This window comes from Tamandua tetradactyla, chromosome 2 (assembly GCF_023851605.1).
Source record: "Tamandua tetradactyla isolate mTamTet1 chromosome 2, mTamTet1.pri, whole genome shotgun sequence".
Taxonomy (NCBI): domain Eukaryota; kingdom Metazoa; phylum Chordata; class Mammalia; order Pilosa; family Myrmecophagidae; genus Tamandua; species Tamandua tetradactyla.
Genome location: NC_135328.1, coordinates 16,210,363 through 16,232,174, shown reverse-complemented (window position 1 = coordinate 16,232,174; position 21,812 = coordinate 16,210,363). Strand labels below are relative to the sequence as shown.

Below are 21,812 nucleotides of genomic sequence, written 5' to 3'. Positions count from 1 at the left end.
GGAGAAAAGGTGTGGGACAAACAGGAGCAGCCCTGGTCTTAGAGTCGCATCAGCATTGTGGTCGGGCGCTTGTTAGCTGAATGACCTTGGCCTGGGAGGGGTGTCACTTAATATCCTCAGGCCCCAGCTTCCTCTCATGTAAGACAAAGGGCCCCCCCCCCCCCCAGATGATCTTCTTGTCATGGCTAAGCGAGATGCTGCCCTTAAAAGCACCCTTGCACAGGGCCTGGTATACAACAGGTGCTAATAAATGGGGGTTTCCTTCTTCTAGACCCTGGACCTGCTGCTGCCTTCACGTGCTGCCACCTTGTGGGCCCTGCCTGAGTAGCTGGTCTACCTGGGAGAGTCACTCCTGAGCATTGCACTGCTAGAATCAGGAGACCTGGGTTCTGAGGCCGGATTTCCAAGTTCACCCAGACTCTTTCCCCCATCTTCCTCTGGGGTCTGCATGGGGATGCTTATGCTTGAGGTGGACCCCTTGAAAGCGAACCAGAGGACAGGCCTGGGCTGGCCAATCTTTGCAAGTGGTGATGGGGGAAGAATGTTCCTGAGAGTTGCTGAATGTTCTGTCCACGAGCCCAGCTCATGGGACCAGGCACACTCTCTCCCCCCTGGCCCAAGGCTGGCTGTCCCACTGGGATGGGCCGGGAGGGGGTCGCTGGGGCACTCACCGGCATCATGACCCCTCGGTCTCCTTTGGTGCCCTTGAGGCCGTTCAACCCGGGGCGACCCTGAAATGGCCACAAGACACTTTAGCAAACTCACTGCCCACACGCCGGCCCAGCCCTCTTGGCTTCCCTTTTCCTCCAGACTGAGCAACGCAGATACCTACAGGTCTTCCCGGAAGGCCAAATTCGCCTTTATGTCCTGGTGGTCCTTTGGGCCCCTACAGGCAGAACAAATACTGGATTAGGGAAAGCAGCAACTGAAGGTCCAAGGAGATGTCCAGCCTGCCTCCTTGGGCAGTGACAATGCCAAGCCATGGAGAGGGAAAAGGACAAGGCACAATGAGCAAGTAACCACCTGCCTGGCTCCTTATCTCCTGGCCTCTCCTTGCAGCTGGAACCACTTGCTGAACCCGTCACTGCACCCCATCCTTCAGCACGCTTTACCCCATCCCAGCTCTGGATGCAACCCCTGGTCAGCTAGAGAGCTAGAGATCAGTAGCTCACAGCCTCAGCAACCAGGTAGCTGGGTGCTGGGCCAGCTCAGGATGTGGACCTTTGCCCAACGTCTTTCGTCCCTGGGCTCCCCAGGCCCCCCATTTTTAATAATGCAGCCCAGCTTCACCCCACATTCCAGCTCTGCCTGAGAAACTGCTCCAGGATTTGGCCCCTGTCTTGTTCCTACCTACCCCTAAGGACCAGAGTCTTGGCCTGGCATCCTGGTCCTGTAGCTGAGTCCCGGAGCCCTGGGCATAGCCTCTTCCCATGCTGGCTTCTGGATTCACACCTGCTAGGACCACTGCCCTGTTCCTACCTCCCAGCACGACTGGCCGCTAGGATCACACTGACTGCTATGGCACATCTGTGCCCAGCAAAGGTCCCTTGACAAGCCGGCCTTCAACGGGCAGGAACAACGGGCACGAGCATCTGCAGCAGCCTAGTGGTGACCCCTGCTAGCTACGGTAACCTCCATGGAAGTGGAGGTTAATAAGTGGTTAACCAGTGTTAACACAACAGTCTCCCCGTCTGCCCTGCAGCCCTTGCTACCCCTTGCCAGGTTTAAAGAATCAAAGGCCAGAAGGTCTTTCAAAAGATGGACCTTGGACGTTCTGGGCCACTCACAAGGAGAAGTGTCTGTTAGAGAAATGTGTGGTCCCATCTGCACTGACCTGAGAGCCAGCTTCAGCTGAACAAACCTCATGTACAATTCTCAAGCCCAAAATGTTTCAAAAGAATCAAGAGCAGCTTGTCCACTAGAGGGTGGGGTGCAAAGAGCCTGGACTTAGCGCCCTTAAAGGGTATGTGATAATGGACAAGTTAGTTCCCCTCTTTAAGCTTTGTTTCCCATCTATAAAATGGGGGCTCTAATAGTCCCCTCTTAGGGCTGTAAGGATGATGTAGGTGGACTTGTTCCAGCACAACAGCTGACAGGTCAGGGAATGTCCACCTGAACGTTCTATGTTCCTTGAGGAGGAATATGCGTTGGGGAATTTGGGGTCCATCCTGGAGGGAACTAGAAAGCATAAAAAACCGTTCACGAGCCCATGTGGATTGTAGATTCTGAGAGCAGTAAGGTCTGCAAATCATCCAATGCTAATCCATTTCCCTCAATTTACAGACAGGAAAACTGAAGCCCAGAGAGGGTAGAGGTCTTGTTCAAAGTCTCACAGCAAAGGAGTAGCACCCAGGACCAGAATCCAAAAAGTCCAGAGAGACTTTGCAGGTTCTTCAAGGGTTCGCTGGGCAACTGGCAACCTTCTGCTGTGGCATAACTGCACGTGCTCACCACCACGTGCTCCTCTCTTCCAGGACACACGGCTAGACCACGTTTCCAAGGCCCCCAGGCATGTGGGTTCTGGCCAGTGGAATGTGGAAGAGGTGGCCATCCTCCATGCTCTCCCCTCCCCGCTGGCCTGCTGGCTGGATGAATCCCCAAGACGGCAGAGCCACGGTATGAGAACATCCCAGGTCCCTGCATCACGGCTCAGAGGTGAAACGCCCAACTAGGAATAACCTCAAAACCACGGGAGATTCTGCAGAGGTGAGAAATAAGCTATGGTTGTGTGAAACCACTGAGATGTTTATCTAATGGCTCTTAGCCTACTCACAGATGTGCATTTTGCTGCATCCTTTTTATTTTCACAACTGGGGCAACTGGTTGTCTAAGTGATCAAGGCTATGGAACCCCAATTCAGACCCAGATGGGAGAAGCTCCGGCTTACCATGGGTCCCGGGGTCCCGTGCATGCCAGGTTCACCCTAAAACACGGAAATATGTACTTGTCATTCTGCAGAACACTGCCAGAGGTAGAAACAATGATGGGAAGTTGCACTCTCAGGGACTGGTGTCATAGTTACCTTTTTCCCCCTCAGCCTTTCCAGAGGAACATCCCCGGTCAAGAGAGCACCCGGCTCGCCCTTCTCGCCCTGCAATTCAGAAAACCTTTCTTTGAGGTTGGGTCTCCCCTCCTCACCTCTGGTTTCCAGAGGTCATGATTTCCTTTGCCTTCATCCCATACAAACTCTTACTATAATACCCAGCAGCCTCCTAGCTGATGGAATGTTCTCTGAGTTCTTCCCTCATGCTGTCACTTCTGTCCCATGCAGGACTGCAGTCCCCCAGCCCCTCTCTGGCTCCCACTGCTGACACATCTTCACTCCTATTGCCCCAGGATCCAACTCCAGCATGGTCTTCCCCACCTCTTTGTCCACAGCATCCCTCAGGGAACCTCTGGTGCCCAAACCATTTGAGAGCTTCGTTTTCTAACAACTCAACTTGGGGTAACTGAAATTGCAAAAGCAGATGAAGGTAGAAGCACTAGAAGCCTCTCTCAGCCCAGGGGCATCACGCCTCCATTTGGGATGTTTGGTGCCCCCACCCCCCAAACCCCTATGCAGACACCAAGGAGGTAGGCCAAGCCATGCCAGATGTTGGAAAATAGAGAGACGCAGGGACCCAGGATCCGGCCCCAAATCCTGTCCCCAGCAGAGCCATCTACCAACCCAGGAGGCTTCCAAGGAGATACATCTCCACAGAAGAGGCCCGGTAGAGGACCTTCTATACTCCTCTAAGGCTTTGGTCCCAAACGTCAATGCTGACTGCCGAGAGGCTGGGCTGGTCTACACAGAGGACTCCTCTCAACGGGGTTGGAAGCAGCCAGAGCAGAGGCACCAAAGCCTGCCAAGCAGCCCCGTCTCTCTGCGCCCCTAGCCCCACACCCGCTATCTGAATCTTACCACTCTACTGGCGAGGAAAGGCAGTCCTGGGCACACCAGCAGCAAGAAGAAGCAAGCACAGAGGATTAGAGGTGGAACAAGAGAAAGTGCGTTTGCCGCGGTGAGTCAGGGCAGAGCTGCCTGGGAACCCATCGCAGCCTTTCGGGGTGGCAGGGGTTTGTGGCTGGCGTGACGCGTGGGTCCCTCTAGAGCCACATGACCTCACCACATGGGAAACAGAGCACCAAAGGCAACAGTTGCTCTTGCTTTAACAAGAGAGACGTGACCAGGTGTCCTCTCAAGCCAGTGCTGCCCCAGTCCCCTCCCACTCTGCAGGCCCCTGGTGACGAAAGCACCCCAAGACATCACACCACGTGGCACCAAACTTGGATCCCTTTGCCGAAACCCTCCACCCCCTGGAACTGTGGTCTAACAGACGTTGGAGCTTCTCTCCTCCTCCTGGGGGCCAGTGCGGAATGGGTGGGGTAGAGGTGGAGAGAAGCCCAGAGCTCCCTGCTCTCTGAGAGCATGCCTATCCCCTTGACTCCCCAGGGCTGGCCCAGATGCTCCTTGCACAGTGCTCCCCCGGTGGACAGACCTCCGTACAGCAGTGACCACGGACTCTGGTGGCTCTCTGCAAGTCTGATTCCCATAGCCTATTTCTATAGCTCTAGTGCCTACTACAGGAAGCTGGCTGGCACACCACAGGCAAGCCGCAGAGTTTGATAAATGGATGAACAGATGCATGAGTAAATAACAGGACGGACAAATAAATGCATCTAATCTGTCTATGGCTGCCACCCTCCCCCTTATCTCTAGGAACCAACTGGGAAATCAGTCCTAAGAGGCAAACATGGAAGGGCACAATGGTTAGTTCCTGCCTCACCTTACAATTTGTAAATATTAACACTCATGCTATTCATTAGTTATATGTTCTTTCCTCCAACAAATGCTCTGAGCACCATCTGTATACCGGGCCCTGTGACGGACACAGGAACAATAGACAGGAAAGCTGGCACGATGCCTGCCCTCCAAAAGCACATGCTCCAGTGGGGACATCCAACAAAGAATAGCACATGTGATAAAGGGACTCAAGGAAGTGTTGGGGCAAGTTCTCTTTCCAAACTCTTTTGGAAATCAATTCCACCTTCCATGGTCCACCCTCATCATGCGGGAACCTGGAGACCAAAAGCTAGCAGTTGGGGCGTGACTGCTGATGGAAATGGGGCATCTGCTGGGAGTGATGAAAATATTCTAGAATTCAATAGTGGTGATGGCTGCACAGTCTTGTGCCTGTTTGTGAAAACCAATGAACTGAACACTATAAAAGGATGCATATGAATTCTACCTCAAAAAATAATTTTAAGAAATTAAAAAATTAACAGCTACCTCCAGCTAACTTGAAATGTATAGAAAATCCTGGAGCACAATCCCACCCGGACACCTGGGTCCCTCTTACCTGTTCTCCTTTTAATCCTGGAAATCCAGGCACTCCAGTGTCACCTTTAGGTCCTCTCGGGCCCTGGAAGGAATTGTTGGAGGGCTTTTTTATTGTTCCTTAAGATGAAAATGCTTTAACCGATTAGAAATGCTTTTATCAGAAAGCAGAAGAATGGAGGCGGCCCTTCACAGGTAGGTGGAAGTCACAATCAGCCTTGTTTTCTTAACTTTACATAGTCCAAAACTGCTGGACTGGTGGTAAGAAGACAGCACAGAGAGTTTGGAGTCAGGAGGCCTCCCCACCCCCAGCACTTCGGTTTCCTCCAACCGCGTGCTATGGAAACAGCCTCTTACCTGGCCTGGCCTGGCTGCTCACCCCAAGACATCTCCAGGCCAGCGAGCAGCCTCCCTACCACCCATTTGTCTTCCCTGACTCCCGCCCCTTCTCTCACTCTCTACCTACAGGATGGGACCCAAAGTCCTAGGTCGGCACCCCAACCCAACCCAGTCAGGCCTCAGCACCCTAACTCCCACTCCACCTTGCACCCCAGGATAGACCCTTTTCCCCTAACTCTTCTGCGCTCCCCACTCCTTCTGCACCTCCAGCTCTGCCCCCCTACCCTCTGCTCTCAGGCAGTTCAGACTTCCCAGACAGGACCTCAAGTGTCCCCCACAGACACTACTGGCTGTGACAGTGCCCTGGAAAGGCATTTCAGGCATTTCAGCACTTTCCTACATGACAACTTTTCACAAGTCCCTGTCTTGTCTCCTTTGTGGCTTTCCACTATTTGCTATTATGTTTTAGCAGTGAAACTCTTCCTATCTTTCCTTTTTTTTTTTTTTTTTTCCAAATGAAGTACCTGATCTACAGAAACCTGTCAAAGAGACTTCCCTTTTTGGACGGCCATGGCCTGGGCACCCTTCATTCCTCCCTGCAGGGGCCCCGGAGGCTCCTCTCTGGGGAACACAGAACCACGAATTTGCAGGAAAATGTTTGCCCCAGACCATGTGTTGGCTGGGTTTGAGGACAGAGGCCGGGCCGCTCCCCTCCAAACCAGTGGGCCCTCTCCTCTCTGTGGCTGCCCCTCTCTCCTCTGTTTTTCAATGTCTGGTGTACACGTATTTTTAGCATCATCACAGACATTTTCCATTCAGAAAACGTAAAAAGTTCAGAAAAGCATACAGAAACAGAAAAAGTAATCACTTGTAATTCCACCACCAAAAATAAACTCCATTTTGTTTAATAAGCTGCCTCCGTTTTCCTGGAAGCAGCAGGAAATGTCACCTGGGAGCCTTGGGCCTTTCACTTGTAATTCCACCACCAAAAACAAACTCCATTTTGTTTAATAAGCTGCCTTCTGCTTTCCTGGAAGCAGCAAGAGCTGTCACCTGGGAGCCTCGGGCCTTTTAGAGCTTCAGCCTCTTGCAGAAATCCCGCAGGTCCCTTCCTGAGGCTGGGCCTTGGGCTCTGGCACCAGCTCAGACTTTAACTGATCATTTGCTACCCAGAAATGCATTTCCACCTGTCCTCGTGGCAGGCCCACTGTGGTGCACACAGAGGCACGACTGGACTTCTCGCCTGTGGCCCCCAGCCCCTCCCCAGCCCTGCTGTCCATCACCACCATCCTATCTCAGGGACTTTGGTGGACTTAATCCACTTAAAATGCTTGCCTCATCCACTGGAATTCATGGGAAGCCAACCGCCGCCCACCACTTTGGCTGGGCTAGAGAATGATGTGAAAACCCCAACCCTCACAAGCTCAGGACAGATGAGAAAAAAGATGAGGGCACAGTTACTGTCAAGTGATTCAAGGTGGAACGGAAGCCCAGGAGGGGTGAAAACAAAACCGTAAGGGACTCAAGGGGAGGAGGGCCATTTCCACGAGGGAGCAAGGAGGACAGTCTACAGGAACAAAGTGGCGTTAGAGGTTGGTCATGCAGAGATGCAGGAAAATGGCACAGAAGAGGTAAAGCCCTGGGCACAGAAGGAAGGGAGCAGCCGTGGTACTTACTGGGAATCCTGGCAGCCCAGGTATGCCTTCCGGTCCCTGCGACACACCAAGCACAAAGCATGATTAGGAGCAGCCCGTCCGGAGGGAGCAGGGACCCTGCGCCTCGGGGCACCTCCCTCCCAGCATCTGCCCGGCCCCAGCATCTCCCCACCCAGCTGGGCTCACTAGCCCATTTTGCAGAGGAAGATTCCAAAGCATGGAGGGGAAGGGACCTGGGCAGAGTCACTCAGCTGCTTTGGGGCACCGAGTCCTGGCTCTCCCAAGCCAGAATTTCTTTACTTTCCATCTCAGCCTGAAAGCATGGTCTGAAACTGCGTGGAGCGATGAATGCAGCACCGGGGACCTCAATAAAATTCTTGGAGAGCAAGGTGCTGAACTCAGAGGAGAGGGCGCAAATGAGCTGGGTATTTGGAGGGTGAAAATATGGGTCTCTTCCCTCCACACGAGGAGGAGATTTCCCTCCAGGTATTTAAAAACCCCCAGGGCACAGAATTTCACTCCACATGGGGCCAGGACCCTCCTTCCTGTCAGCTCCTCCAGCCACTAAGGGCTTATGAGTCTGACATGACATAGAGAGAAATAAGTTTCTCAACACCTTGCATATGTAGCAAGGGGGAAGAGGGGACCAAGGCCTCAAGGGACTCGAGGCCACTCAGCCAGGGAACTGCCACGCAGGAGGAAAAAGCTTGATGTACCATGAGGGGAGAAGGGGACACTTGAAGGCCTGGATTTTCCCAAGGGGAAGGTAGCTAGGGCCAGGACGGCTGGTGCTGAAAGGGGGGTTACAGGGATGGGAGCGGCAGTGCATGCGGACAAGGCGCCTAATCTTGCCTTTGAAGCTAGCTATCTGTGGTTTGCTTCAGTATCAACCCTCCTGGTACCCCAGACCTCCAGTCCCATTTAGTGAAAACTTTGCGAATGGACTTGGGTTGGCTGGATGGTTGGTTGAGGGTTTGATTATGGGGATGTTTTTGATTATTGGTTCTGCTGGTTGATTTTATGTGTCAACTTGGCTGGTCTAGGGCGTCCAGTTGTTCCATCGACCACTGGCTGGGATGTTGCCGTGCAGCTACTTTGCAGATGGGATTTGATCTGCCATTAGTTCACTGTAAGTGAAGGAGATGACCCTCCAAAATGTGGGTGGGCCACTTTCAACCACTTAGAGGTTGTAGGAGTAAAGAACTGAGGGTTTCAGTGAATAGAGGTTATCCTTCAAGACTGCAGACTAGAAATACTGCTGAGTTGCTAGCTTGCCTGCCCTAGGGATTTCCGATGAAGACCCAGCGTCTTGACTATGTTTCCAGCCTCCAAGCTGCCCTGCTGACTTTAGACTCACCAACCCCAACAATCATTATAGCCAGTTCCATAAAATAAACCTCTTATATATACATAAGCCCTATTGGTTCTGCTTCTCTGGAGAACCCTTATTTGTTTCACCAGAAATCAAGGGAAGGGAGCCCCAATAGATGCCGAGCAGTACAGAGAGGGACAGAGGTTACTCAGCAGAAGGAGAAACTCTGTGCCAGACAAACCTCTTAGATATTTGCCAAAATCCTGGTGGAGGGCCCTGGATATTCCACAGGATAAGGAAAGGGACAACCTTAATGGAATCTGCAGGGGAGGGTGACCCAGCAGACATGTGGATTGCACGGCTGTCAGAGTAGAAGCCTCTGCCTCTATTTCCACTCTGGCTTGCACAGAGTGCCTCAGTTTACAAAGTAGTTTCACCTCCCTCACTTTTTATAAACTGTCCCAAAGTCTAGGGAGGTATTAGCAGAGAAGAGAACCAGAGGTTCACAGTGGTCCCCAGAAGAACTAGAGCTGGAATCCAATGTTCCAAAGGCCAGAACTCTTTCCTCTCTCCCCAGTTGGCCCCAGCAGATGCTGGAAGATGCAATGTCAGTTTATTGCACAAGCTCTGTGAGGAAGCTTCCTTCCCCTTATGTCCATGGGTTGTACTGCAGACCCACTTTGTGGACCTGCACAAATAATTTAACATCCTTGGGTGTCAGTTTCCTGATTTCTAAAATGGGCTAAAAAGCTGGGGTAAGTCATGTTCCCTCCTCGGGCTTAGGTTTTCTTATTTGAACGACAGCTCACTCGAGGCTCTTCCTGCCTCGTGAAATGAGATAATGTAAATAAAAGCAGGTTCAAGACATTGCACAGAGATCAATTTGTTACTTGTGAGTCTCTCATTTCTAGCACACACATTTCTGGTGCAAAGGCAGGGAAATTTCCACTGCGTTAGACAGTATTTTCCCCATGAGCAAATTAATGAGATAGCTACTTTTCAAAAATTCAAAGTTCTCCTTCCAGGCTACTCCCATATATTCCCGCTCCAGGCTTCAGGGCTATCAAGGACCCCAAGAAAACCAACTTTGTTTCCTGGAGGGACCCTCACTCTGGGGCAGCTGTGGCTACTAACCGGAGGCCCGACGAGCTCGGGACTGTCAGAGAAATTCATGAATCCATGGGTGATGTTGACCAAAGACTGCAAAGAGAAAAACCAGGCAATGAGGATAAAGGATGGCATGTGTTCTGCCTTGCTTCTGGCAGCAAATCTTTAATTTAAGTCACCCCCCAGCCTGGAGAACATGAGTAAATCAAATCACACCCTGAACCCTGAGCTGCTTTACTGTTTTCCTCTTTCAACTGAATTGCACAATGCATTAATGTATTCTCTTTAAAAAATTTAAATTACTATATACACCCACAGAAAATATACAGTGTGGTGTTTTGTGTATTTCTCTGTGTGAGTTTGTGCATGTGGCTAATTTTACATAAATGGTATCAGGTTGTATGACTTTTCCTCAACCGGCTTATTTTTACCCAAACATATAGCATGATGATCTTTCCATATGAATTGTTGGGTATGGGCATTTTCAGTTTTAATAGATTGCCAAAGAGCTATCCAAAGGGGCTGTATCATCTACATCTCTGCCAGAAACATCCAAGATCACCTATTCCCCACATCTCTACCCACACTTGATCTTTCTCAATAAATTTTTTTTTTTGCACCACTTATCCTTTTTCCAGTCATTTTGAGCCTTTTGCCTTTCTGTTGTTACCAGCATGACATCTTTCCTCTCCAAAAGGCCACAGTTTTTTAAAAAAAATGTGATGTCTTAATATTAAGTGGACTGCAATCTGGTCCCAGACACATTCCAACCTTCTTGAAACTTTGGTCACCCCCCACCCTCCCCACGCCCACTACCCTGGGCCGATTAACTCCCTGCACCTTGAACACCCCACCCCATCCCACTGTGTGCTCTGGTGCAGCATGTGCCTGCCCCCGAACTCCAGAAGCCCTGTGCTCCGTCCGGGCCTACCTGGTAAAATCCTTCTCGGCCTTCAAGCCCTCTGCTCAATGACACCTCCTCCAGAAAGTCTTCCTGGATCTCTCATATCCTAAAATATCTTTCCCCACCTTGTTCTCCCACTGCTGTGCCTTTGCATCTCTCATTATGGCCATTCTCCCTGACTGCATGGGGGGCTCCTAGAAGGTGGAGATTGTGTTTGATGCAGTATTTGCACGTGGGTGTTTGTGAATAGAGAATTTAAGTGGCATGAATGTGCAGATACTGTGTGCCAAGTACTGGGGCAATGAGATGAAAGAACCCCCGGGGCCACACGGAGGAGATGGACACAAACAGGCAGTTGTGGGTCCAACTGTGCCCCCCCAACAGATGTGCTCATATCCTAACCTCCATACCTGTGAATATAACCTTATTTGGAACTAGGGGCTTTGCAGATTGTATTAAAGATGAGGACCAACTGGATTAGGAGGGGCCCTGATCCAGTATAACGGGTGTCCTTATAAGGAGAGGAGAATTTGGACACACACACAGCAAGACACAGAGGGAGGGTGGCAGAGTACAGACAGGCAGGGACGGGAGCAAAGCTGCCCCCCACCCCCACCCGCCCCCAGCGCTGAGAGAGAGCACATTTCTGCTGCTTGAAGCCCCCCAGTCTATGAGGCTGTTGGGGCCCCCCCAGGGCATGAAGACAGAGATGACTGCTCCACCCCCACCCCCACCCCGGCCAGGGCGGCCCCGCCTGTAGGGCTTTGGCAATCTAGACTCGGAATCACATGTTGCCATTGCAGCCACGGGGAGGGAGGAGGAGGCTGAATGCTCTACCCCCACTTTAGGGTTTCCTTTGATGGGAGGGGAGCTACTTTAGGGAACCCCATATTTCTCTCCGCCCCTTTCTCCGCCTTGGCAGGTGGGGGACCTGCCTGCTTGGCAGTTTGGGGACACAGGAAAGGGTGGGCTCAGCTCAGCACCCCCTACCTTCTCTAGGAAGCTGCCTGTCTCCAGGGAGCACACCCTGCAACTAGGGGGCAAGCTGGCCGGGCTCTGGGGTCCAGTTAGCAGGCATGTTGCTGTCTGAGTTGGCTCCCAAATGCTACCAACCAGGACAGAATGTTCTGGAAGCACCACGTGAGAGACCAGCAGTAACAGGATAGGAGCAGACAGGTGAGGTGTCCTGGCGGGTGAGGCTCAGACACAGCAGCCAGGAGGGCAGCCAACCTCGCACTCCAGCACAGGCAGACAGCACGGCAGCGGGCGCTGGCTTGTGGGATACTCACACTGGGCAAGACCTCAATGCGCCCCGGTGGCCCCCGGGGCCCAGGGGGTCCCACGATGCTGGCTCCATCCATCCCCCTCTCTCCCTAGTTCCAGCCGAAGGAAGAGAGAAAAGAGTCATTATACATGGATAAAGCTTCCAGAACCAGGCCTGCGCCCAGCACGCCTTCACTTGTCACCTCACCTTAGGCCCCTGCTCTCCTTTTTCTCCTTTAGGACCCTGGCAAAGCAAACAAACAAATAAATAACAAAGTCTTCCAGCTGCTTCTATCGGCTTGGCTCATTCCTTCCTCAGCTCACCAGCTCCCCCAAGCACTCGGTCTGACTCTGCCTCCTTCATTCCCACGGAGCCCTCTGCATCTACGGGGACAGTGTTGTCAGATTCAATCACGGGAGGGACGCTGAGGTCTGGGTCAGGGGGCTGATCGCCGTGGAAGCAGGAGCCACCACGAGCACAGGCCCGGAGAGGCAGATTGAAATCCTAACCCCGGGGCTGCAGAACGGGACCTTCTTTGGAACTAGGCCATCGCTGGTGCAATTAGTTAAGGTGAGGCCACACTGGAGCAGGGTGGGCCCCTAAGCCAGAGTGACTGGGGATGGCATGGGGCAGAAGAGGGGAAACAATGATGCAGAGAGGCGTAGATGCTTGGATGTAAGGGACTGGGGGGGAAGGAAGAAGAAGAGGGAGAGGACAGAGGGACAGAGAGAGGAGGGGGACAGGAAAGAGGAAGGAGTGGGGAGAGAATACAGAGAAAGAGATAAAGAGATGAGAGAGTGAGAGATGCGTGTGCACAGGGGAGTTTTCAAGCTTCCCCACACAATGTTCTGTGCAAAACTTCAAAGCACTGAGCTGTAAAGAACGCCTGGTTTCCCCGTGCACAGCTGGGGAGCTAGAGACCCAAAGAGGATGAGTTACTGAAAGTGGCAGAGCCAGGAGGGTGCCTCCGAGCCTCCTAATTTCAGTGTGACAGCCTGACAGCCCTCACAATGAAGCTTTCAAAATTCAACCTACAGGGGGTGCGAGGGTAGCTCAGTGGTAGAATTCTCCCCTGCCATGTGGGAGACCTGGGTTTGATTCACGGTCCATGCACTTCACAGAAACCAAACAAACAAAAATTCAACAAATGGTGCTGCAATAATGGGATACTTGCATGGAAAAATAATGAAATGCGACAGTCATACAGCACACACACACAAAAAAATTCAACCTACACTTGAAGCCACGGGTACCGAGACTCTGGGTTCGCTCAATAGCCTGATGCTTCCAGAACCTTCAGAATCCTAGGCAAGGAGAAAGAAGGGGGTCCTGAGATCTAAGCACCGCTTCCCAGGCACCTCCCTGGACCCCGAGTTAGCAGTGTCCCCCTAGGGCCAGCACTTAAGAGTGTGTCCTTCTTTTACCACCTGAGGAGGGCAATTACCTCAAATCCAAGTCCCATGGTACATCCAGCGCCGGGGGGCCCCGGGGGTCCGGGAGGCCCCTGAGGACCCATGGCCCCAGGGGGGCCGACTGCTCCAGCTTTCCCTGGGGGCCCTGGTAAGCCTCTGCTGCCTGGGTCACCCTGCAAGGAAGAGGACAGGCTGATTACCCCGCCCTGGCTGAGCCCCTCCAGAGCAGAAAGGCATTCCTAGAGTTTAATTAGGCTGATGGCTCCTCTGAGCCAGGCCGCTTAATGAAACAGAAACAGCTGTCTCACTAGTTGACCTCTCACTTGCAGCTAAGCTGTTCCATGCATCTGAATGCACTGGGGTGGGGAGCACATCACAAAGGTTTCTACACCCCCACCCCCAGCTTTTCTGCCTTTGAGATGTGTTTCCCTCCACTCGGTGACATTTATGCATCCAATCTGCCAACCCAACAATCCAATTTCAGTAAACCCAAAGGAAGCAGAGGAAGAGCGAGGCTTTTATTTTTTATCATACTATTTTACCTTTTCGCCAGTGGAGCCATTAGGCCCTCTTGCTCCCTGAAAAAGAAAAACCCACGGCCAATTAATATATATTTCCTTAGGATTGTCTAGAAAAAAGGCAGAAATATGGACTCTAGAGAGGCAGGACATTAAAATGGGACTTTTTTCTGTTCCAGTTTTGGCTGACACCTCAAAGCTGAGCTTAGTGCAGTGTTGTCAGTCGGCCACACAACCAATTTTTCCACCTTTGGTGGCGGGTGGTGGTGGCGGGGACTGTGGAGGAAAGATTCCTTTGGAGATGTCGGTGGGCTGGGGCGGGCTCCTTCCCCACCACGAAGGAAGTAAAGGGGTGCCTTCCCGACCCTACCCGAGAGTTTGGGAGACATCTGGAATGACACACTCTCTTCTGGGAAAATCTAAGGACTCAGTAACCTCCAGGGAACAGAAACAGGTGGGGGGCATTGAGTAGCCCCAGCAGAGGCCACAGAATGGGTTTCCTGGGGTTTAGATGTGCATCCCATAGACGGGAACCAGCTGTGAGTCCCAAGCCCAGAATACCAGGATAGCGGGGGAAGTCAGGAGGGCTAGGCCACAGGAGACACTGTCCTATCTCAAGGACCTGAGATCGGGGTCCCCACAGGGAGAATCTCTGAGGAAACCACCCACATGGGAATGAGCCAGCAACTGCATAGCCACAAGGAAGGGACTGACGGCCACCCGAGACTGCGTCCTTTCCCCCAACCCTCTTTCTCTGGGATAGGTTGCCCTCCTCTACACCAGATCCCTGGGAGTGACAGAAGGGAGAGTTTTAAAATAGCCCTGCTCAGAAACAAGATGGGGAGTCACAGCAGACCTGAAACAGGGAGGAATGCCAAAAGGAAACTGATGGGAAGTTGAAGACAACACAGCCCTACACAGAGACCATAGCAGAGAAGCATCTGGCAAGAGGGTAGTGGAAGCCAGGAGCAAAGTATGGCCTGTGGGCCTCTGACAATGAGACGGGCCGAAATTCTGCAGCAAGAAAGCCAGGAGGCTTGAGTCCTGCCCATCTCCCCCGCAAATCTTGTCCCCACTCCCCACTCCTGCCAAGGGGCATCTCTGGGATTCCTGCTGTTACAAACACAAAAAGGGTTGTTTTTCAAGACAAAGAGACAGGGCAGAGCCCCTAGGTGACCAGGGAACCCCTGTAGTCCAGGGACACCCCAAACTTGGAGGCTCAGCTGTTGAGGTGCCCTGCTCAGTGGCACAGCTGCTCCCCCACCCACCTGCAGGTCTCAGAAGGAGCCACAGACCAACGCCTCAGCAGGTGTACAAACAGAGGCAGAAAGCAGATTAAAGAGGAATGCCAATTTCAGAAGCAAACACAAGGAGCTCTTGTGTGACAAAGGCAACACTACAAAAGAGAAGCCAAGTCAACAGAAGAATGTGCACCCGAGGAGAGAGAATGGAGAAAGCAATCCAGCCAGGACCTTAGGTACACGATATATATGCTCAGAAAGAAAAGGGAGCTTACCACAGTCATGCAACAAGGGCAAGCTGTTAGGAAACAAGAACAAGGGGTTATGATAAAAGAACTAATTAGAGATCTTGGAAATAAACACATATAACTGTCGATATGAAGAACTTGATGAAGAATTCTGTAGAACGGCTGAGTAACAGGACAGACACATCTGAAGAGAGAACTAGGGAAGAGAAAGATACAGAATTCTCCCAAACATCAGCACAAGAGGATAACAACTAGAAAGAATGACCAAAGTGTTAGAGATTCAGAAGACAGAACCAGGAATTTCAATATCTAATTAGAGTGTTGAAAGGAAACAATAGAGAGAATAGAAAGAAAGCAATATTTGAAGAACCAATAGCTGAAAAAAATATGGAGTTCCCAGATTAAAAGGCCCCCAGAGAACTGAGAAGGATAAAGGGAAGGAAAGATTTAAAGAAGAATACACAGCTAGTTATATTAGGGGAAGATTTTAAGACACCAATGATAAAGAGAGAAAATAATCCTAAAATCAGCCAAAGAGAGAACTCTGATGACCTTCAATATCCTGTGTAAGATAAGACTCTAGGTCAGCAGCACTGGATGTTAGTAGACAATGGAGGCTTATTTTCAAAATGCCAAGGGCAAATGGTTTGGAATCTAGAATTCTATACCCAGCCAAATGGGTCAAGGTAAAATAAAGGTATTTTGAAATATTTACTGTCTTAGAAAGTTTGCTGTCTAAAGACCCTCTCTGAGTGAAACGCTGGTGATCAGTGAGGGGGAGGGGTAAGGGGTATGGTATGTATGAATTTTTTTCTGTTTTCTTTGTCTTTCTTTTTCTGAATAGATGAAAATGTTCCAAGAAATGATCATGATGATGCATATGCAACTATGTGATGTTATTGTGAATAACTGATTATACATATAGAACGGAATGATCAAAATAAAGACCCTCTCTGAGAATATTACTAAAGGATACACACCAACAAGAATAAATAAAGAGGAAGACAGAATGCATAAAACAATGAAACATGTAGCATATGCTACTTTTATAACTAAAAATCAATATTAAAAGTGGTTAAAATGGCGTTGTTTTGCCCCCACACTAACACCATCCTGCGACCCTACCAGGACCCAGTTAAGGGCCTCAATCATTTTGTAGGTCCCCTCCAGCTCTGATCCTTTGAGACTCCAGCCAAGGATGGAGCTAAACAAAGCTATCAGAGAATATGAGAAAGGTAAGGCCGTGGTGTTTGTGCCCAGCCCCAAACCCTCACAATAGGCAACCAACACACAACATCTCCTCTCTCCTTCCCCAGACTGGGAGACCATGTTCTTTGCCTTTGTAACTATGATAAACTTCTTCAGGGAGCTCCTTTCTTCTCTGGTTGGGTGACCCTGCCACCCTTGGCCTAGGAATGGTGACAGAGGGAGTGGAGGGCAGAGTGGGACTGGATCTCAGGGAGGAAGCACCAGATTCCCAAGGCAAGAAGAGTGCCTCTGGAGTGGCACTGAATTTCTGTGTACAAAACTTCAAACAACTCCTTAGACAGGTCTATGTGCCTATGTGAGAAGGGAGGCTGATTTCATCACAGCTTAAGTAAAGTGGATCCATCCAATCATAGACAATAATGGCTAGATAGGTAATGAGTTCCTCATCACTGGAGGTGTGCAAGCCAAAGAATAGCTCTTGTGGAGGGGAGTGAAGGATCAGATGCATCATTGGATTAGGTGCTGTGCAACTTCCTGAAACTGGTCATCTTCTTTCGCCTGTCTTTTTTTTATTTCTTTTTCTTTTTTTATTTTTATTTTTATTTTTTGTTTTTGTTTTTGTTTTTGTCTTTTGTTCTTTTGCTTTTTTCTTTGATTTCTCCTGTCTTCTTGATGCCACACCCGGGCCATCGGTATGGGTTGATCAGAAAGTCAAGGCAAATTTCAGGGGGAGAAACCAAGGTGATTTCCTCCACAATCGTGGTGGGTGAGCCTGGGGGGCTGTGCGCAGCAGGTTCTCTGAGCACCTAGTGGAGGGTGCTGCCTGCAAGTCTGTGTGGGCGAGGTGGGTAGGTGGGGGTGAAGGGAGCTGGTAAGAAGAGCCCGCAAGATAAGCACAGCTCTGTGACACTTCCTGCAAAATGTAATTTCTTGTAAGAGAGTTGGTACGTGCAAAATGAGTGCTACAAAGCTTGACGATTTTCTCTCTTCTTTTTCTGGGAAATGAGCTTTCCGCGGAAATCAAGTTGCCATTTCAGTGAAAATAAACACACTTGAGAGCAGATGGGAACTGGAAACTCAGTTCCATGAAGATGCTGTCTTGGGAGCCAGCGATTTCCATGTTTTTATCCAGCCAGGGGGCATGGAAGACCCCACTCCCACCCTAGCTAGGAGGGGTACAAATTCCTCTGAACCCCAGGGACGCTTGCTGACTGCCAGGCTGGGAACAAGCCCTGGGGGCAGGCGCCCAGTCCCCCTCCCCCCTTCCCCCCACCCTCCCCCCCCCACCCCATACGCATACACCCTGCCCCAGCGTAGGGCTCCCAGGCAGGGCGCCCCGGTGGGAGAAGGCAGGTGAGACTCCAAGAATGTGCGCTGAAGCAGCATCGAGTCTGAAGGCGGGTTCACTGACTCCTCGGGTGCTGACAGAGGCCCTGTTAGGTTCCGAGTCTCCACAGTCAGAACCACGAAATCCCTGTCATTGGGATGGGGCCTGTCACAGGGTGAACTGTGTACCCCCTCCCAAAAGACAGATTGAAATCCTAACCCCGGGGCTGCAGAACGGGACCTTCTTTAGAACTAGGCCATCGCTGGTGCAATTAGTTAAGGTGAGGCCACACTGGAGCAGGGTGGCCCCTAAGCCAGAGTGACTGGGGTCCCCGTCAGCAGAGGGCGATTTGGACAGATGAACAGACAGGAGGGGAGAAGCCGTGTGACAACTGAGCAGGGGACACCAGGTGTTGCTTCCACGGCCCCTGCAGCCAGGGGACAGGCACAGAGCAGATCCTGCCCTTAGATTTCAGAGGGAGGGCAGCCCTGCCACGTACTGGATTTCAGACTTCTGGCCTCCAAAGTGGGAGGCAATGCGGTTCTGTTGTTCTAGCCCCCCAGTTTGTGGGACTTGGCTACGGCAGCTCTAGGAAGCTAAGGCAGGGGCAGACACATGAGCAGGCAGATTTAGTGTCCCAGCAGAATAAATACTGCACTAGAGGACAGCGAAGGAAGGAGGGAGATGCCTTCTGCTCAGGGAGGGTGGGAGCCCCACACGTCCAGCACGAGAGAGAACAAACAGATGAAATGGGCTGCAGATACACGATGGAATACTATTCAGCCCCAAACAGGGATGGAATTGTGATACATGCTATAACATGGATGCATTTTGCCAACATTAAGTTGAGTCAAATAAGCCAGAGGCAAAAAGATAAATATTGTGTGTTTTCACTTATTGAAACACCTAAAACATACGAATTCAGAGCCTTAGGAAAGTAGATTAGGGCTTACCAGGGACTGGGGGCGAGGTGGGGGAATGGGGAGTTAGTGCTTAGTGGATACAGAGTTCCTGCTTGGGTGAAGGGGAAGTTGAGCAGTGGGTGGACGGGGTGACGGTGGCACAGCATTGTGAATGGAACTGATATCACTGAGTCGTACATATGTACCTGGTTACGTGCGGAAACTGGTGCTGTGCATATATGCAAAAAAGGTCAGGAGAGCTTCCCAGAGGCTATATCTGAACTGGGCCTTGGAGGATGGGCTAGACAGAGGAAACAGTACGTACAAAGGGCCAGCGAGCGAGAAAAGAGCACACCCAGGGAATTTCCGCAGCGTCTGGGCAGGCTCCCCCGCCCTCTGCAGGGGCTGGAGCTGGAGGCAGGCGAGTGCAGAAGGGGAAGGGGCATTTTCTCAGCGGGGAGGGCAGTGGCTGATAAAGTTCTGCTGGAGGAAGGGAAATGGGGAGCAGGGTGGAGAGAATGGGGGGGGGGTCAATGGGAAACCCGCTGCCACAGAAACAGAGGCCCTGTCCAACCAGGGAGGAGAGAAAGGAGAGCTGCAGAAGCCAGGGCGGGAAAGGGAGAGGGGGGTGGGGAAGGCTCCGAGGCCGGGTGACTGTGTCGACAGCAGTGGCGCTAGCGAGCCGGGGACTCAGAGGAGTAGGAAGGGCAGGTGCTGAGCTCAGACTTGGGCGCAATGAGCCTGGCCACCCGGCCAGCAGCAGTGGAACAGAGTGGAGGCCAGGAAGTGCGGCCTGGGGACTCCCATGGGTGGGCGGTCTCCCACCTTCCCTACCTTCTCCCCTTTCATCCCGGGAAGGCCGGAGGCTCCATCAAGTCCAGGCTGTCCCTCGGGGCCCTGAGGGAATAGCGACAGTGACAGTCAGCCCAGGACACTTCTGATAAGAACAGCAAAGCAACATCAGTGTGCTGGAAAAGGGGGGCAGGCTTGCGGGGGCTCCAAGGAAGGCCAGTGCCCGGCCCGGCGTGACCTGTGCTGGAGGGATCCTGTGGACGGGGCCTGCACTCTCCGTGGGGGCAGCAGGGTGGGCTGGGCTGGCTGGTCTCCCCGGTGCCCACCCCAGCCCCTGCACTGATGCCAGCTGCTCCCTCCTCTTCGTGAGCCTTAGACAGCACCAGGGTCTGCATTTCGTACCCACTCCTTGTCTAGAGGAGGCCCCCTGGCCACGGGGTGGGGGTGGGGGTGCTGACTTGAGTTGCTCACCGGGGGCCCTGGATCCCCAGCAGCTCCATCCTCGCCAGGAGACCCAGGGGGTCCCATGAAAACATCAGCTCCTGGTTTTCCTGGAATCCCAGGTGAGCCGGGCGGGCCCGGTGGGCCTGGGGGACCCTGAAAAACAGACGCTGTGTTAGAAACAGGGGGCGAGGGGGGGAGAATATAAATTTACTGACCAAGTGAGGTCCCCACATCTCCCCACCCCTTACAGCAGCCCTGCTGGCAGGGACTGGTGTTCCCACTTTGCAGATGGGGAAACTGAGGCTCGGTGAGCATGCACACACACAGACAGCTAGGAGTAGAGCTGGGATTTGAAGCCAGGTCTTTCTGACCCCATTAGGTCATATTTTTTCCTCAATGTGTGTAAGACAATAAGAACCCACATCGTTGGGATTCTCAGAGGTCCTCAGGTTAACTTCATTTTCTGGTTAACTGAGGGAAACACCTCAAACTCAAAACGGGCCTGCTGATTTAATCCTGTTACAGCACTTCCTGAAATGCGCGAGTCTCTTCATCCCCGCTGGGTGAGCCCACTCTACCCCACCCAGCTGACATGGAAGCTGCTTCTGCCTCCGGACTCCCTCATCCAGGGACAGCCGGGGGCCTTCCAGTGTGGGGACAGCACACGCTTGGAGGAAGGGCTGGAGATAAGGTTGGGGTGCTGGGCACACGGGAGCCCTTTGGGGGCGATCTGAGGGGGAACCACAGGCACCCCAGCCCAGGGCGCCACTGGAGGGGACAGGAGGCAGCCAAAGGGCAGTGGGAGGGGTCGGCGGTGGAAGCCAGAGTGTGAAGCTTCCCAGAGAAAGACCAGTGCCTCGCCCCCACCCCCCCGCCCCGGAAGGGAGGGGGAGTGGAGGAGGGGTACTGAAAAGGATGTAAAACGAAACCAAACTCACAAAAGTCATCGGAAAAGTATAATGAACTCTCCAGACCCACCGTCAGCCTCTGCCACGATCAGGAGCTGCTGCCGCGGCCTCATCCTCAGCCCCCAACACCCCCCACGTCCCCTCCCCCACACCCCCTGGCCCCTCCCCGTGCCCCCCACAGCCACCACGCCCCCCCCCCACAGCCCGCCCCCCTGGATTACCCTGGAGGAAATCCCAGACACCGGCTTGTGCAAGCTTCACACTCACCCTCAGCAGGTCCTCGCTGTGCTCCAGGCCACCAGAGCCCAAGTCCAAGCCGGAGCCCCAGCCCAGGTCAGAGCCCTCAGCCTCCGTCCCCGCCTGGGGAGGGAAAGGACCCCACGACTTGGTTTCCACCGCCACCCCCAAGGGCAGCCCAGCCACCCAAAGCCTCTCCTCCTGTCCCGGAGCCCCACCCCTGCGCCCAGCTTCCCTCGGGCCTTTTCGCCCAGCTGTCCACAGCGGCGGCCTCCTTCCCTGCCTCCCAGCTCCTCCCACCCTTCAGAGGTCCGCGGGCCTCCCCACAGCGCTTCTGGGTGGAATTCATCTCCGTCTGCCGAGGTCTCTGTCCGGTGCTGCGACCACCTGGCAGAGCTCAGCTGTGTGTGTGCCCATCGGCCCCCAGACGAGGGTGGGCTCAGCCCTGAGACACCCGCAGGGGCCCCAACCCTGAGACGCCTGCAGGGACCCCGTGCCCAGCACAAGGCCTGGGGCTAAGAAGGTGCTCGGTACATATTTGTGGGACTGAATCAAATTCCCTAAAGAAGAAAAGGGACATTTCCAGAATATCTCTGTAGTACACAATTCACAGAGACCAGAACCAGGTAAGGACTAATGCGATCACTGCCCATGTGTGTGGTGTCTGTGTGTGTGT

The 21,812-nt window shown here is 52.6% G+C and overlaps 1 protein-coding gene across 1 annotated transcript in view; it reads right to left on the bottom strand.

Moving 5' to 3' along the window:
• COL15A1 (collagen type XV alpha 1 chain) overlaps positions 1 to 21,812 on the bottom strand; it is a 104,720-nt gene that overhangs the window by 21,950 nt on the left and 60,958 nt on the right. Inside the window, exons 13-27 of the mRNA XM_077140205.1 lie at positions 21,167 to 21,259; positions 20,019 to 20,144; positions 19,590 to 19,652; positions 13,853 to 13,888; positions 13,343 to 13,483; positions 13,134 to 13,202; positions 12,106 to 12,141; positions 11,924 to 12,007; positions 9,758 to 9,823; positions 7,333 to 7,368; positions 5,340 to 5,402; positions 3,023 to 3,091; positions 2,888 to 2,923; positions 833 to 886; positions 672 to 731 (exon numbers count right to left, since the gene is read on the bottom strand). Coding sequence (XP_076996320.1) covers positions 672 to 731; positions 833 to 886; positions 2,888 to 2,923; positions 3,023 to 3,091; positions 5,340 to 5,402; positions 7,333 to 7,368; positions 9,758 to 9,823; positions 11,924 to 12,007; positions 12,106 to 12,141; positions 13,134 to 13,202; positions 13,343 to 13,483; positions 13,853 to 13,888; positions 19,590 to 19,652; positions 20,019 to 20,144; positions 21,167 to 21,259 — 1,032 coding nt within the window. The remainder of the gene's footprint in view (positions 1 to 671; positions 732 to 832; positions 887 to 2,887; positions 2,924 to 3,022; positions 3,092 to 5,339; positions 5,403 to 7,332; positions 7,369 to 9,757; positions 9,824 to 11,923; positions 12,008 to 12,105; positions 12,142 to 13,133; positions 13,203 to 13,342; positions 13,484 to 13,852; positions 13,889 to 19,589; positions 19,653 to 20,018; positions 20,145 to 21,166; positions 21,260 to 21,812) is intronic.